This window comes from Lampetra planeri, chromosome 74 (assembly GCF_965212315.1).
Source record: "Lampetra planeri chromosome 74, kcLamPlan1.2.h2, whole genome shotgun sequence".
Lineage (NCBI taxonomy): Eukaryota > Metazoa > Chordata > Hyperoartia > Petromyzontiformes > Petromyzontidae > Lampetra > Lampetra planeri.
Window position 1 is genome coordinate 1,865,127 of NC_136179.1, and position 16,818 is coordinate 1,881,944.

Below are 16,818 nucleotides of genomic sequence, written 5' to 3' on the forward strand. Positions count from 1 at the left end.
TGAAATGAATCAATCAAGTCGTTTATATACAAATCTTGATGAAAGTGTGGTCAGCACATGCTCAACTATTAAGATCAAATATGGGAAACTGAAAATTGGACGAAAATTTTAGCGCCCTTACAAAGATGTGAGTGGACATCTGGAGATATCTAGGCAATTGGTGTTGGCAGTAATTACAATAAAATAGTGCCGATTTTATAATGAAAAACATCTGTTGGAATGAATTGCAATGATAGAGATTATGTAATTAAACGTTCTGGTTTGCAATTTGGCGGGCAAGATGGACAGATTTCGTTTGAGAGATGACATCGTTGAAGTTGTCGAGTGATGTATTAAAGAGATTTCATCGTCCATAGCTATTCTGAATGCCTTGAACACGCTGCGTGAAATCGAACAACTGAAGAATGGCAAGGACTTTTGTAACTGAATAATGTCATTTACATGAATATTAAATTTGCAAACAACAGCATTCAGAAGCAAGCCACCAAGAGCAGATCAGGTTGTAGTCGGTTTAGAAGTAGGTGAAGCAGAATTAGCAGGAATCGCTGCACTGTCCTGCAATGTCCATGCACCTTCATATAAATTATTACTTAGCTTGCAGATTGCTATGCATCATTGTGGGTATGAAACATGGGCTTTACCTCAAGTTCTTTAAGCTTCGTTTCCGCCTTCGCACGTTCCACCTAGATATAGCGAGGAGTGCATGCATCGGGTGATACATTCATGCAAATTCTGTGGAGCATGTATCATGCCATACAATGCATACTTAAGCTTGTATAACTGTAAAGCAGATATATAGTAATTATAGAAAGTGTTCACAAAACCGTATTTTCACTAGAGCGCATCTTATATTGCTCTAAGCAACTGTCCCATCCCACCACTACCTCTTCTTGCCTGGGCAAACTTCCTTCCCCCCCCCACGCCATAAACAGCCTCCACGATTACCCCATACAAGTGAAGTCTCAAGGATTGTGCTTGAGTCTCACGGTTAATCACACATTTTGAGTGTTATGGCCATCCATTGGAATATCCAGGTGTATTGTTGTTCATCTGTTGTTACTAACTTACTAATCCCTGCTTAAAACAGTACACTGGCAGCTGCCTGTATGTATGTGGAACGCCTTTGAATCGTACATTGCTAACTGTGCTAATCGGTGGTACGGGAGAAGGAAAACAGACTAAACACAACAATAACATAAAAGAAAACACGACGTTTCAGTCGCAACACAAGCGTCCGTCTTCAGGTGTGAAAAAAATATCTGCTGTTGTGGTTTTATATAGGCACGGGAGGGGAGAGGGGGGGGGAGTTTGGCTGTGGGAGTTCACAGGGGGGAGGGGAGAGAGGTTGTGGCGTGCATGGACGGGAGGGGGCTAGAGCAATTAGCAAGTAAATGGACTTGTAGTACAAGTCGTAATCGGACGACAACAACCGGGTGGGTGAGTGAGGATGACAACAACCGGGTGGGTGAGAGAAGACGGCGACAACCGGGTGGGTGAGTGAAAATCATTGCAGTTCAAACTTGACGTGGTTTGTCACATCCTTCCAATTATTTCTCAATCTGAATCGATCTTCTCGATTCAAGTTTTGTCATGCGTGCCCACAGCGTTGAAACAATGATCTAACCCCACCCGTCCATGCACGCCACAAACCCTCCCCCCTCTGAACTCCCACAGCCAAACTCCTTCCACCCCCCCTTCCCTCTCCCCTCAAAACTGCAGATAATTTTTTCACACCTGAAGACGGACGCTTATGTTGCGACCCAAACGTCGTGTTTTATTTTATTTTATTATTTGTTCTATCTACGCGACTTTACCAAAAGAACCAGAGAGTATGGATTCCTGCAGTCACAAAAGCTTCAAAACAAGATTAAACACAACAAGCAGTTATAAAGAAATTAGTTTTCAATCCAGATTTAAAAGCACATAGCTCCATTGGCTTCCTAATATCGGAAGAAAGAGCATTCTAGATGGCTAAAGAAGTGCATCTGAAAACGTGCGATGCAGTGACCACCTTTGTTTCAATGGCGAGCCAAAGGCCACTGTGAGGATGACTGGTGTTCGCTTGATGGTTTATGCTCCTTGACAAGGTCAGCGAGGTATTGTAGTTAAATGGCGCAAACCTTTTGTGTGTAATGAGTGCGACCTTATAAAGTATTATTTCGGCAACCGGAAGCCAATGCAGCTCAATGAGTACTGGATGGACATGGTCAGATCTCGCAGTACCTATCACAACATGTTACAAAGAGTTTTGTAGATGCTGCAGCTTGTTAATATTTTGCTAGACGTTCCGTAGAGTAGTGAGTTGCAATAATCGAGCCTTGTCTATACAATGCTACACGCTACCGTGTTGGCTATGTTACAACTCGATAGTGATCGAATATGTCATAGAGCCCTGATTTGAAAATTGCAGGACCTGACTATATTTTGCACGTGGTGATCAAACGATATATTCTGGTCAAATATGGTGCTGAGGCTCTTTAGATTAGCATAAAGCTGAATCCTGGAGTTTGGGACCGCCACACATGATCCTCCTACGAACTTTTCTCCTGAACCTGAGTGCCAACCAGCAGAACCTCTGCTATTGATGGATGAAGCAGAATTTAGTTTTTTGCAAACTACATGTACAACGCTCATGTGCAACCTTTGAGGTTACCAAGGCTCTCCATATATAACTTTGACTTCACTGCAGTGTACATTTGTGTATGGCCAGAATATTGATGGAACTTGATATCATGCGATGAGATATGTTGACAACCCCAGTGTCGTACCTAATACACCGAACCTTGTTCATAGCCACCCGATGAATATCTCATTGTTGATGGTGTTGAAGGTGGCTGAGAGATCCAGGCCAACCAACACTGTGGCACACCGGTCATCTTCTGGAAGTAATTGGTGATCTTTAGTAGAGCAATCTCAGTGCTCTTGAACTTCCAGTACGCCTAATTACATTGGTTGAAAATGCCTGTTGCAGTAATGTGGGGAAGTAACCACTTCAGAAAAAGGTGCTCAATGACCTTTGAAATCAAACTCAGTTTTAAGACCGTGCGATAGTTTGCAGGGTCACTGTGGGTTAAGCCCACACTTTTTTTAGAAGTGGCGTTAACTGCACTATTAAGAACAAGTCTGAAAACAGGGCTCACTGAATTTAACATTTTCCAGGTGGACAATCAGCGGAACAAGCACGTCCGAGCATAATTTGAGAATCGATGTGTGGTTGTAGTCAAATGGCAATGACTTATTTGGCAGCTGTGCGATGAACATTGACACCTCTGCCACAGACGTTCGTGTCAGGGTCTCGACTTTGCATTGGTTACAGGTTAATTAAACTAAATGGAAAACAGGGATGAATGTGTTGCCTTCAAGTTAGAAACTTCCATTTTGATTGCCACTCTTCTATTGGCAATGAACGTCGCAAGTGCTGCACAATGAATGCATAGACTAGTTGATGGGTGGTTGGAGTGCAGCAGACTTTTCAGGACATGCCATAGAGCATGGGGGAGTCAATGACGTGCAGAGCAGAGAACGATTTGCGAGACCTAATAATAAATCGGGTTGCAGATCGGCAGGCAGCTCTGTGAGTTGGACAATCTCGAAACCAGTTTTCTTCCAAAGATGCTCCAGCCTCCTCCACGTAGGCTTCGCTGTGATCACCTCCGGTGATAGCCAGTTACTGCTTGCTTTCCCCATTCTCTTTGTACTTGTTCGGATAGGCACCAGTACATCAAGAAAAAGTGATATTTTCTTATTGAGCTGCAATTGAATCGACCGTCGATGCAGATTTATACACGACGATGATGACCAAATCCTCTGACGGAAAGCACCGTGGTTCATTCGTTTCCATTCTCCGTATGATATTGTGATGGTTGGCCGAATAATCGGAAATGCCATTTGGATGTCACGAGAATGATCTACAACACCCACTTCTTCGATAACGTCGGTCACAGTTACAGCAGCAGTGGATGTGAAGATGTAATCCAGTATATTTCCCAAGAGACATGTTGCCCTGCTGACATGCTGGGTTAAACAGTGACTGTCGATAATCCTGGTGAGATCACTGTTAATTTTCCACAAGAACCAGTCAGTCTGGAAAAGTTCATGTAGCAAGAGACGTTACCCACTCTCAATACCAAGTTGAGGAGCTCTTGTCCAGGGTATGGCTTGATACCCAACATCAGCAGCAGTATGGCGATGAAGGCGCTCTTCCGTGATTGTGTGCATGTAGGTCGGAAGAGGAACTGAACAGATCTGTAGCACAACAATGTGTGAGGCATTGCAACAAGTTATGAATACGGTAAGTTAGGGGTCAGCATTTCCATAGCAGATCGTAGCACAGTGGGTGCTGAATTCGAGTAATTTGAACCGGAGAGTTCACCAATTAGCACTCCCTTCTGCACATCGGATGCTGGACCGAGTCTGCTGGTGAGTCTCACCGCAGTGTCGGTGACGTTTGGATGAGATAGAATTGGTTCGTGGATTCAGGCCAGGAGAAGTGCTGGGTATGGCCCCCATTCTCTAGGAAAGAGGGGAATGATTGCTAGACCAGACCACTTGGTTCGCTCAGCCAGAGTCCCGTGAGGGCAGAGGCGCGGCCGCAAGCAGATGGGCAGCAGCAGTGGCAGAAGAAGAAATACCAGCAATGCCATCGCAAGGTGTTGCTGCTATTGTTGTTATTGTTGCTGCTATAGTTGTTGTTGTTGTTGCTTTAGTTGTTCTTGTTGCTGTTGTTTCAGTTATTGCTTATGTTATTGCTTCTGTTGTTGCTGTTATTGTTCCTGTTGTGTCTGAATGTAGCAGTTTGTCCTCTTTCCTCATATAATTGTTGACAGTTTTGACTCGAGAGGTTGTGGTCCAGTCCAAGGCTGTGTGCATTATACACGCAGTTGATCAACGCATTTGATTGACGCCATTGATCGGCTCTGTGTGTATTTGGAATGCTGTTTGTGTATAATTGAAATGCTGATGTGATTGAAATGCTGATGTGTGATTGAAATGCTGTATGCTTGATAGAAATGCTGTGTGATCGGAATGCTGTGTGTATAATTGAATTGGTGTGCATCATCATGGTGTGTATCATCAGCATATTGATGGAACTTGATGTCATGCGATGAGATGATATCGGCAATCGGAGAGACACATGTTGAAAATAGGAATGTATCGAGGACGGACCCCTTGTGGTATACCAACTAGGCATGGCAGAAGCAATGACTATTCATCGCCAAGCTTGACGAACTGTGATCACCCCTCATAATGCAGGTGCCAGAACCAGTTCACTAGACCTCCAGAATACAAAAGAGATCTAGGTGGTACCGGTTGAGCTACCGACAGAGGAGTGGCAGCCTCTCATCTTCAGTGTTTTTGTAATTGTGGTTTAGGTGGAAGGGTCACCAGCCTCTCGCACCCATCCAGAGACTCTGTTGACCACTTTGGTAGCTGCGAGCACCATGCGGGTGTCAGTTGATTTGTATCAGCTATCCCCCCAAAGGATGTTGTTCACAGCTTCCACATCATTACCGATCGGCTTTGACTGAGGAGGTGGGGGTTGTTTCATGCCATCAAACACATGAATACATATTGTATGATGTGATGGTATTATATGACTGTACTGGAGGAATTTCCATCTGCTACAGATACAATGGGAGGCAGATCGACTGGGTGTGGTCAAGGGATGACTCCTTATTTGTCAATGTTGTTATGTATACTGACGATTTGGTAGTGTCTTCTCACTCTAAGGAGTTGGAGATGCTACTCTGGAACCTGTAGCATGCTACTAAGAGGTGGGGCCTTACTATCAGCCCCAAAATATCTAAGCACCCATCAGAGTATTTTGTGTCACTAAACACTCTACCCCCTCGGGTCTTCTAGGCCACAGTCATGCTCTCTCTTCTCTATGGTTGTACAATGTGAAGCCCTTTAATGAGCATCTCTCTTGGTTTAAAACATTCAGACTCACCTGCCTACTTTCCCTCTTGGGTTTAACCATCCTGAATTGTGTGAGGAGCGCATGGATACTTGAAATATCTGTGATACAGTCCCATCGGAGATCTCCTCTGAAAGGCTAGGCTCTGTTAGCTGGGTTATGTAGCCCACATACCCAGCCACCACATGCCCAAGCAGCTTTTGTTTGGCTAGATGAAACAGGCTGAACAGGCACAGCGTAGGCTAGATAAGAATTAGGCTGATGTGGTAAGGAGGATATGGATTTGATTGGACTCGGAGGAGGCTAGTGAAGGACGCTACTGAGTAGTTGGAGGCAGATTTCCTCCAACATTAACAGACAGCAGAGGAGCGATGCTCACAATAACGAGCGGAGTGCCGGGCACCTAAAATTCAGTGAGTTGGCACAGTGCGGAGCACAGGTGGTGCATCTGCCAGTCATTTCATGAAGTTATTGAATAACACCGGGTCTCTCCCATGACATGCCAGTAAGCCTTGGACAATTCACGTGGCCTCAATGTGCACCTAGCCCGGCACAGGCCGGTATTGTGTTGGGAGTGAATTTCCAGTTTACCTCTCTCTCACATTTACTTACCTTTTCTGTCGAAATCTCAGATATTAATCCTTCATTTTTTTTCTGCAGGTAAAGGCACAAATTGAGACATATGAATAATAATAATCAATATTCATTGGGAAAAAATATATTTTTATAATATTGGCACTTAAACCATACCCTTATTTTCAATGTATTTGCTTTTATATAATCAGCAATATGTAAAGTAATACAATCAACTGTCTTTCATTAGGGTTATTAGCGCGTTATTTTTAATTAATTGCCTAATAATACAAGAGCAGTACATTTAATTACAAACTGTAATGTTGGGTTAAATTATTAAACATGACATAATCTAACTTTCCTGTGGAAACAGTGTTAGTTAAAACACAAGTGGAAATAAACAAAAACATAGTTAAACTGGCCATTCTTATTGGGAAAGACTAATGTACTGCTGGCCATATTCTCTAGACCAGTGGTCTTTTTTTATGGCAGCCTGCACCCGTTTGGTTCTCAATCCTAAACAAATGTATAATGTAATAAATACATAGGTTTGATTAATCAAGGTAGTTGTATTATGATTTGAAGCTTTCGTGACTGCAGGAATCCATACTCTTTGGTTCTTTTGGTGAAGTCACGTAGGTAGAAATACAATAAAACAAATCACGACGTTTCGATTGCAACACAAGCGATCTTCATCAGGTGGGACAACCACAGCAAGAAAATTCTGAAGTCGGCGGGAGAGCTGCCGTGGCAAGAGGTTAAATAGGTAAGAGAGGAGGGAGGAGGCAAGGGGGGAAAGAGGGGGGTGGGGTAGGGGGTGGGGGGGCCGCGTGAGCGCTAGAGGAAGAGGACATGAGGTTGGGGGGGGGGCACGTGGTCGGGGCAAGCAGTAAAGCCGCAGGTAATGATGGAACCAACAACAACACTTTAAGGCATTACCTGTTTAATAAAAATCCTTCCAATGAAGTTTTGCCTGTGTTTATATATCTGGATGGCTTCATGAACAAACCTTTGATAGTAGCCCAAAGGTTTGCAGAGTACCTTGGTCTCGGAAAAAATAACAATATCACGTGGGCCCACAGCGTTATATCAATTCAAGCGGCTCTCCGCTAAAAACCCTAGACCACCCATATTCTGTGGTCTTCCAAAAATCCATAAAGAAGGTACTCCACTTCAGCCCATCGTTTCCACTATCAACTCACCTACCTACAAACTGGCCTGATTTCTGTCTGAGACCATGCTTCCATTCACGGGCAAAGACTACCTCAGCAGTACATAACTCAGCTGACTTGGTCTCTCTAATGAAGGGCATCTCACTGTCTCCAGATGATTGCTTGTCAGCTTTGATGTAGTCTCTCTGTTCACCAAGGTTCCTGTACCTGACACCTTAGCAATAATTGAAAACTTTGTCCAACATGGACTGAATCCTGATGTACCAACTTTGGTTAGGCACTGCCTTACCAACACTTACTGCACATGGAATGGTACTTTCTACAAACAAAATGAAGGTACCCCCATGGGTTCCCCCTTATCACCAGTGATAGCGAATGTTTCCATGGAGAAATTTGAAACAGATGCCATCCAAACATCCACCCTACGTCCTTCCTTGTGGAAGATATACGTTAGATGACACTTTCGTAATTTGGCCACATGGCCTGCCAGCATTGAACCAATTTCTCAACCACATCAATTCCATACACCCATCCATCAAATTCACCATGGAAGTGGAGAAGAATGGCAAGCTACCATTCCTGGATGTTCTGTTTGAGAAGAGGCCTGACGGCTCGTTGGGATTCTCTGTCCACAGGAAAGCCACCCACACAGATTACTATCTAAAACCTGATTTCCACCACCATCCGGCACAGAAGAATTCCCTCATAGAAACACTACACCATAGGGTCCACTGCATCTCCGACCAACACCACCTAGCCAGTTAACTGGAACACGTACACAAAGCCCTCAAGATGAATGGGTACTTGGACCGCATTATTCGCATAGCTGTTTCTCCAACCATGGATAAACAATCTCCTGAGAATCCAATAAAAATCATCACTTTACCATGCATAGCAGGTGTTACAAAAATATTTCCAAAATCTTAAACAAACACAAAATCGAGGTCCGATTCAACACAGTACACAAAATCCTGGATCGAATTCCATCTGCGAAGAAGGTAATTTCTGACTTGCAATACCCTGGAGTCTACAAACTGAGCTGTACCTGCGGTAGCAGTCACATTGGGGAAACGAAACGACATGTCTCAGGCCGTGTTCACGAACACAAGGCAGATCTGAAACATGGCAGAACCAATACCTCTGCCGTAGCTGACCAATAACGCTGTGGGCTTGCATTATTTTTTTTTCCGAGACCAAGGTACTCTGCAAACCTTCGGGCTACTATAAAAGGTTTGTTCATGAAGCCATCCAGATATATAAACATAGGCAAAACTTCAACCGAGAAGATTGATACAAATTGAACAATCATTGGAAGGATGTTATCAACAAGGTAATGCCTTAACATGTTGTTGTTGTTGTTTCCATCATTACCTGCCAGTTTACTGATAGCCCCGCCTACGTCCCCCCCCCCCCCAGCCTCACGTCCTCTATCTGTTCTTCCACAACCTTTCCACTTCTAGCCCCGCCCACGTCCCCCCCCCCCAACCTCATGTCATCTTCCCCGAGCGCTCACGCGGCCCCCCCCACCCCCTACCACACCCGACCTCCTCTCCCCCCTTGCCTCCTCCCCCCTTTCTTACCTCTTGCCACACGGCAGCTCTCCCGCCGACTTCAGCATTTTTTTCGCTGTGGTTGTCCCACCTGATGAAGATCGCTTGTGTTGCGATCGAAACGTCGTGATTTGTTTTATTTTAATTCTACCTACGTGACTTTACCCAAAGAACCAAATAGTAAAGTAGTTGTACTTACGTGCCCGTTGTTAAATTGTTTATTCGATGATTTACCTAATAAAAAAATATGGCCATGTCTCTCACCCCCAGAAAGGGCATCTCGCAAATCTAATTTGTGATTTGAATTTTCCGCAGATAATCAGCTGCAACCAACACCTATGGTCTTCCTTGAAATGCGTGTCGCTGTTTGGTTGTCACGATAATAACCTTAGAGCACTAAGCCAACATAATCCATATTCTAGGTGTGATGCTCGGAAGTCACCCTGAATAAAATTGGTTCTTAAGTGATGTGGATTGATGTAATCATCATGGTGACCATTTATTGCACGACACATTTGTGTTAATGTAGTTAATCAATTTGGCATTTTAAGCTTTCAGCATTAGAATAATTATCCATTGTTTTACAACAAACACCACTTTCAGTACCAACAGCCATTTCTGGTTGTTAAACAGCAACATTCTCTGTTTGGCATACCATGTCAGCCAATCCCCAGCATCGAGTGACGAGTTAAGAGTCAGATGCTAGTGGTTGTATCATCATAGCCGTTTCACCTCCTGAAGTAATTGAGCCACCTCATTTCTGCCCACTACACTTTGCAGGACATGATGCCAAGAAGTCATTTTTATTTCTTCTTGGTGTGGCAAGGCAGCCATGTGGATGGCTGTGACTGAAGCTGGCTTCAGGCTCCAAGAGTGGAGCATTAGGTCAGGAAGTGTCATCTCTTTATTAATAGGTGGAGCTTCCTGTCACACATTTAGGTATTATTAATTACGTGTGCTCCAGCGCAGCAGTTGATTGTCAAAATTTTATCCGTATATTTTATTTAATTTGATTTAATTATAGTTATTTTATATCAGCGTTGCTGTTCATGGCACCTTATTTATCCTGCTCGGTTTACGTTATTTAAATTTTCGGTTACTTGATTGCAGACGAGTTGATTGAGTATCTGTCTTACTCTAATCTACCTTGCTGTTGTCAGCTTTGATTCATAATTTATATGATGTCAGATCAAATGTCAGGTCTTTGAAAACTATTGCACCTACATAGTGTATGTATTTGTCTGTTTTAGTCCGCCTAGCTCTGGCTGAGATTGTTTGTGTGGAACCACGTTAGAATAATAGACGATTGCACAATCAGCCCAATGACAATGCACACAGGCCCTCCAAGTTTCATGATGCACCACGGTTCTATACATGTCGACGCCAGCATTACCAGCCTCCTCCAAACATTAATTTTCCCAGATACCTGTAGGCACTGATGGCCTAACCCTATAGCGCTGCTCATGTGAATAATCATTTTCCATTCACATGCTTGCAAATGTCATGTTTCTCAGGATATTTAAAACAAAGAATGTGGTGTCAGTTGGGCAAAATTCCTTAAAAAAAAGAATGATGTCCTCACAACTTTTGTAAGCACGAAATGATAAAGACTGATCCCAAAAGACACCAAGACTTCTAGCTTAGTTTTGTTAGACAGACATTGATGGTCGATCATCAGATGAATGGGGGCCTATCTTGGACAGTTGGTGGGGGGAGCCAATGAAAGGGATCGTGGTGTCATCAACGCAAACTTGGAGATATTTCTGCCACGTACAATAGTTGATGAAAGAGAGCGAATATGAGAGCAAACATGCCAACGACACAGAGTCCGAATCGACTTTGGCACGTATTATTGTGTTGTCCATTTGTCAATGGTAACATAGGCCTTGCTGGTTAAGTTAACCTCCACTAAATAAAATGCCACCTCGCACGTATCTTAAAACTGCCCATAGTGACACGGTTCGCAAGGAATCAGTGGAACCATTGCAAGGCAATATCCAAAACCTGTATTATGAGTTGCAACTGATCAAGTAAACTGCTCTGATCAAGACTACGAAAAGTTGTGCTCAGATCAAGGAGAATGCTTGAAAGATCTTTTTTGTAGATGTTAGCAATTCAATGATGACCCTCACCAGAGCTGTCGAGGTGCTGCACCTTTTTAAATCCTTTATATTAAGTTCGCGTGCTTGCGTGCTTGCTTGCTTGCTTAGGACCGTGCAAATCTTTCGGTCGTTTTTAACCCACTTCCCGTGATCCAATCGAGCTGACATTTTCCACACAGACTCGTTGTGCCAGACAATTATTGTTCGTGAAAAAAAAATCCCAAAATTTTACACTTTTTAGGCAAATTTTTTTTTATTTTACATATATTCAAATAGAACGCATTCATGGCTTTGGCTGAACGTCAGAGTGTAAGAGCCCAGAGCGTAACCCCTCCACAGGCCGTGGCGGAGTAGCGCAGTTGGTAGCGCCTTCGCTTCCCCATGCCAAAGGTTGCGGGATCGATCCCCGCGTCCTCCACAGGCGAATATATTTTTAAATCCTTTATATTAAGTTCGCTGCCACGCATATAAAGGATTTATAGTGAAAAACTTAGTTTTTACGGGTTATACTTATCAGACATTACCAAAACATTGATTAACCTCAGCAGAGCTCTCTCGGTGCTGCACCGTGGTCTAAAACCTGACTGAAATGGATCAAGCAAGTTGTTTAAAGACAAATATTGATGAACGTGCGGTCACTGCATGCTCTAGTATTTTTAACATTTAAAATTGGACTGAAATTGTGGTGCCTTTCCAATAATGTGGGTGGAAATCTGGAGGTATCTGGACCATTGCTGTTGGCAGTAATTGCAAACATATAGTGCTGATTTGATCACAAATTCAAGAGATCATTCAATTAAGTTAGCGGCCTGGATTAAAAGGTGATTTAATATGGCCAAAATGATTTTAGGATGACATTTTATGGCTTGTAATCACGCGGGCAAAATGGACACATTTCGCTTAAGAGTTGACATCCTTGTACTTGTTTAGTGACGTGTTAAAGAGCTGTCGATAAATAGTAAAACCTGAATTCCTCCAGACTCGCTCAGAATATAAACCATTGATTTCATCTTTCATAGCTCTTCTGAATGCCACGGGGAGGGCTTAGTGGCAGAAATCAGTTAGGCCTGAAAACGAGTCAAGGGATCTAACATTTGTATGTAATAAGCAGTCTACAAAAGAGGCCGTAAAGGGCAAAGTCTTCAGTAATTGATACATACATAGTGGAGATTAGAATATGGTGAGACATCTGGGCATTGATGGGGAGAGAGTGAGCAGAGTATGCGCATCTTGGATTAAACTGCACAGTGATCAGATGAACCTGTATCAATAATAGAAAGGTCATTGACTGTGAAGCCAATAGATCACAATTATTCCCGGTATGTTGGATGGTGTTAGTAGGGCCAAACAACTGAAGAATGGTAAGGATGTCTGCAACTGAATAATGTAATGCAGCATTTATATAAATGTTAAAAGGTGCCAACAGCAGAATCCAGAAGCAAGCCACTTAGAGCAGATCAGTTGATAGTGGGTTTCGGAGTATGGTAATTCAGAATTCGCTGCAATGGCTGCAGAGTTCTGCAATGTACGAACACCTTCATATAAATGCATACATTTGCATGCAGATTGCTATGCACCATTGGTACTATCCATAATGCATGTTATTTTTGTTAGATCGGAAAATATATAAAAGTGTCATTAAACCCGCCACCACCACAAGACAAAGCTAATTAGTAAGAGTTGTCACATAAACAGAACATGCCAATGTGGTTTTGAAGCATGGGTTTTACCTGAAGGTTTTCAATCTTTTTTAGCATATCCGCACGCTCCGCCTAGATATAGCCATGAAAACATGAATTGGGTGATGAATACAGTCATACAAATTCTGTGGACCATGTATAATGCCATGCAATGCATACTTAAGCTTGGTAACTGTAAAGTACAAATATAGCAATAAGTGTTAACAAAGGTGGTGTTTTCACTAGAGCTCTAAGAAACTGTCCCCACTGATCACTACCTATTCTTGTGTGGGGAAAACTCCCCCCCCCCCCCTTCCACAGCCTCCACCAATATCACATACGTGTCAAATCTCAAGTATAACGATTGAGACTCACAATTTGTTACAATATTGAGTGTTTTGAGGCCATGCAATGGAATCTCAGGTTTATTGTTGTTTATCTGTTCTAAATAACTTTCTCAACCCCGTTTAAAGCAGTATATTGGCAGCTGCTGCCAATGGTTCAGGTCTTATGTTAAGTGAACCATTGGTGATGGCAGTAATTGTGAGCAAATAGTGCTGATTTTATGAGAAATAAAACTGTTGGTATGAATTGCAATGATCAGTAGATATTACAATTTCAACTACTGGCCTGTATTTAGAAAGTGATTAACAGTAGAAAATAATATTTTACTGTTAAACTTTCTGATCGTAATTCGGCAGGAAAATAGACAGATTTCCCTTGAGAGATGACATCCTTGTAGTTGTAGGGTGATGAATTAAATAGTTGTCGATAAATGACAAAGCTGAACTTCCTCCAAACCCGTTAATATTTAGGAACCATTGATTTCATCGTCCATAGATCTTCTGAATTATATGGAGAGGGCTTAGTGGCAAAAATCCGTAAGGTATTGAGAATAGTAAAGGGATCTAGACTTTGTATTTAAAAAATAAGTCCCCTTAAAGAGACAGGAAAGGGCAAACGCCTCAGTAATTGATACGTAATTAGTAGAGTTTAGCACGTGGTACAACATCTGGAATTGACGGTAAGGAGAGTGAGCAGAGTACGAGCATCTTGGAGATGACGGCACAGTGATCAGACGAACCTTCTTTAATAGTAAAAATGTCGCTGTCTGCGTTGTGAAGCATGGGTTTTACCTCAGCTTTTTCCTGCTTTACACGCTCCTGGAAATAGCCACGAACACATGAATCGGGTGATGAATACATTCATATAAATTCAGTATAGCATGTATTATGCCATGCATTGCATACTTAAGCTTGTGTATCAGTTAAGTACATATATCGCCATTAGTAAGTGTTCACAAAAAATGTGTTTTCACTAGAGTTCATCTTAAATTGCTCTAACCATCTGTGCTGACCGACCACTACCTATTCTTGCGTGGACAAACTCTCCCTCCCCATTCTACAGCATCCAACCATACTCCATACCTGATACGTCTCATGTATAATGCTTGAGACTCACAATTTGTCACAATTGTGAGTGTCTCATGGCTAGGCAATGAGATTTCACGTTAATTGTGGTTTATCTGTTGTAAATAACTCACTCTGCCCTGTTTAAAGCAATGCACTGGCAGCTGCTTCCAATGGTTCAGGTCTTATGTAAAGGGTTAGCTTTGAAGTTTAATATTTCTTTAGAACCTTTCACTTCATGAGAAGTGAACAGGAAACTAATACAACTGTCCAAGGATAGTACAATTATTACATTCAATATTGAACTGGATATTGGGGCATGTGGCTGGATAGTTGAGTGTGTGGCTGAATCAAATCCTGAATAGAAGATGCAGGAGGTAAATTTGAAGCCCTGGACCCAAGTAGGAGGAATACTAAACTATATTCGCCTTTGAAATATAAGCTAATGCAGACACATCAGCACAGGTGAGCCATTTATGGCAAGGCTATATGAACACTGAATGAAGTTCAACCTAGCACAGATCTTAAAACAGCCCATATTGATACGGTTTGCAAGGTAGGAGCAGAACCAATGAAATTAATTGTCCAATACCTCTATCATGAGTGTCAACTGATCTTCTAAAATGCAATGTTCAATTGTACTAAAAGCTGTGCTAAGATCCAGTAGAACGAGAATGCTTGGAAAGAGTTTTGTTTGTAGATGTTAGCAAATCATTGATGAAACTCACCAGTGCTGTATCTGTGCAATATTATTGCACTCAAAAAGCAGTCTCCTCAAAGAGGCAGGAAAGGGCAAAGAGTCTTCAGTAATTGATATATAATTAATGTAGTTTATCATACAACGCGACATCTGGCATTGATGTGAACAGAGTCAGCTAATTAAGCACACCTTGGAGAATACCGCACAGTGATCGGATGAGCCTGCATCAAGAATAGAAAGGTCGCCGACTGGGAAGCCAATGGGACACACTTATTCCAGAGTATGTCCAATGGTGTGAGTAGGACCTTGAACATGCTACGTGAGACCCAACAACTTAAGAATGGCAAGGACGTGTCTAACTGAATAATGTGAAGGGGCAATTACATGGATGTTACAATCTGCATTCAACAGAGGCCAGAAGCAAGCCGCTGAGAGCAGATCAGGTGGTGGTTGGTTTAGGAGTACAGATAATACAGGATTTGCAGCAATGGCTGCAGAATCCTGCTATCAACATATACTTTCATTTACATGCATATTAATTCCCATGCACAATTTCTAATATGTTAGTAATTACTGTAGATTTATCATATGAGACTGCATCATTAATAGAAATGTCGCTCACTGTGTTGTGAAGTGTTTATTTTACCTCATCTTTTTTTGCCTTCTGTTCCACATTCACCATCTGTTGGATATAGCCATGAACACATTCATCGGGTCAAAAAAACAGTCATACGAATTCCGTGGAGCATGTATTATGCCAGGAATTGCAAACTTAAGCTTGTGTAACTTTAAAGTACATATATAGCAATGAATACGTGTTCACAAAATATGTGTTTTCACTCGAGCTCATCTTAAGTTGCCCTAAGCAACTGTCCGCACCCACCGCTGCCTATTCTTGTGTGGGCAAAATCCCCACACCCCCCTTACACAGCCTCCACCAATACCACATACGTGTCAAATCACAAGTGTAGCGATTGAGACTGACAATTTGTTACAATATTGAGTGTTTTATGGCAATGTAATGGAATCCCACGTTTATTGTGGTACATCTTTTGTAAATAACTCACTCAGCCACCTTTAAATCAGGACAGTGGCAGCTGCTGCCAATGGTTCAGGTCTTATGTAAAGGGTCTGAATATATTCCTGGATATAAGCGCAGTAGATCCATTTGAAGACGTAAACCCAAGTAGGAGGAATTGTAAACTCAATTCGCGTTTGAAATGGAAGCCAATGCAGAGACATCCGCACAGATGAGACGTGGTCATGTCTCTGATTAGCATGGCTGGCAACATATGGTGCTAAAGAAGTTTAACATACAGAGGTGATGAAGAGGAGTGCAAGGGAGTCTCGGGCCGCCACATTTTGGACAGACTGCACGCTAATCAAGATGTTACTCGGGGCTTCGGAGAGCAAAGCATTGTTGAATGAGCACAGTGTCCAGTTTCTCAGCATGTTCGGGACGGAGAATGTTGTGCCAGTTGGGCAACATTCCTTAAATAAAAGAATGATGTCCCCACAACTTTTGTGACATATGAACGAAATGATAAAGACTGATCCAAGAAGACACCAAGATTTCGAGCTTCATCTTGTTAGATTGACATTATGATGGTGGATCATCAGATTGATGGGGGCCAACCTTGGACAGCTGGTGGGGGGGAGCCAATGAGAGGGATCTCAGTTTCATTACCGTTAACTGAGAGAAATATCTGCCAAATT

General features: G+C 42.5%; 1 protein-coding gene across 5 annotated transcripts in view; it reads right to left on the bottom strand.

Annotated features, from left to right (window-relative positions):
• Positions 1-16,818, bottom strand: part of LOC144737870 (guanylate-binding protein 2-like) — a 234,684-nt gene that overhangs the window by 35,624 nt on the left and 182,242 nt on the right. For all 5 annotated transcript variants that reach the window (XM_078620753.1, XM_078620754.1, XM_078620752.1 and 2 more), the window contains 5 exons: positions 15,749-15,784; positions 14,130-14,156; positions 13,045-13,086; positions 6,530-6,571; positions 642-683 (listed from right to left, as the gene is read on the bottom strand). In XM_078620753.1, the coding sequence (XP_078476879.1) occupies positions 642-683; positions 6,530-6,571; positions 13,045-13,086; positions 14,130-14,156; positions 15,749-15,784 (189 nt within the window). The remainder of the gene's footprint in view (positions 1-641; positions 684-6,529; positions 6,572-13,044; positions 13,087-14,129; positions 14,157-15,748; positions 15,785-16,818) is intronic.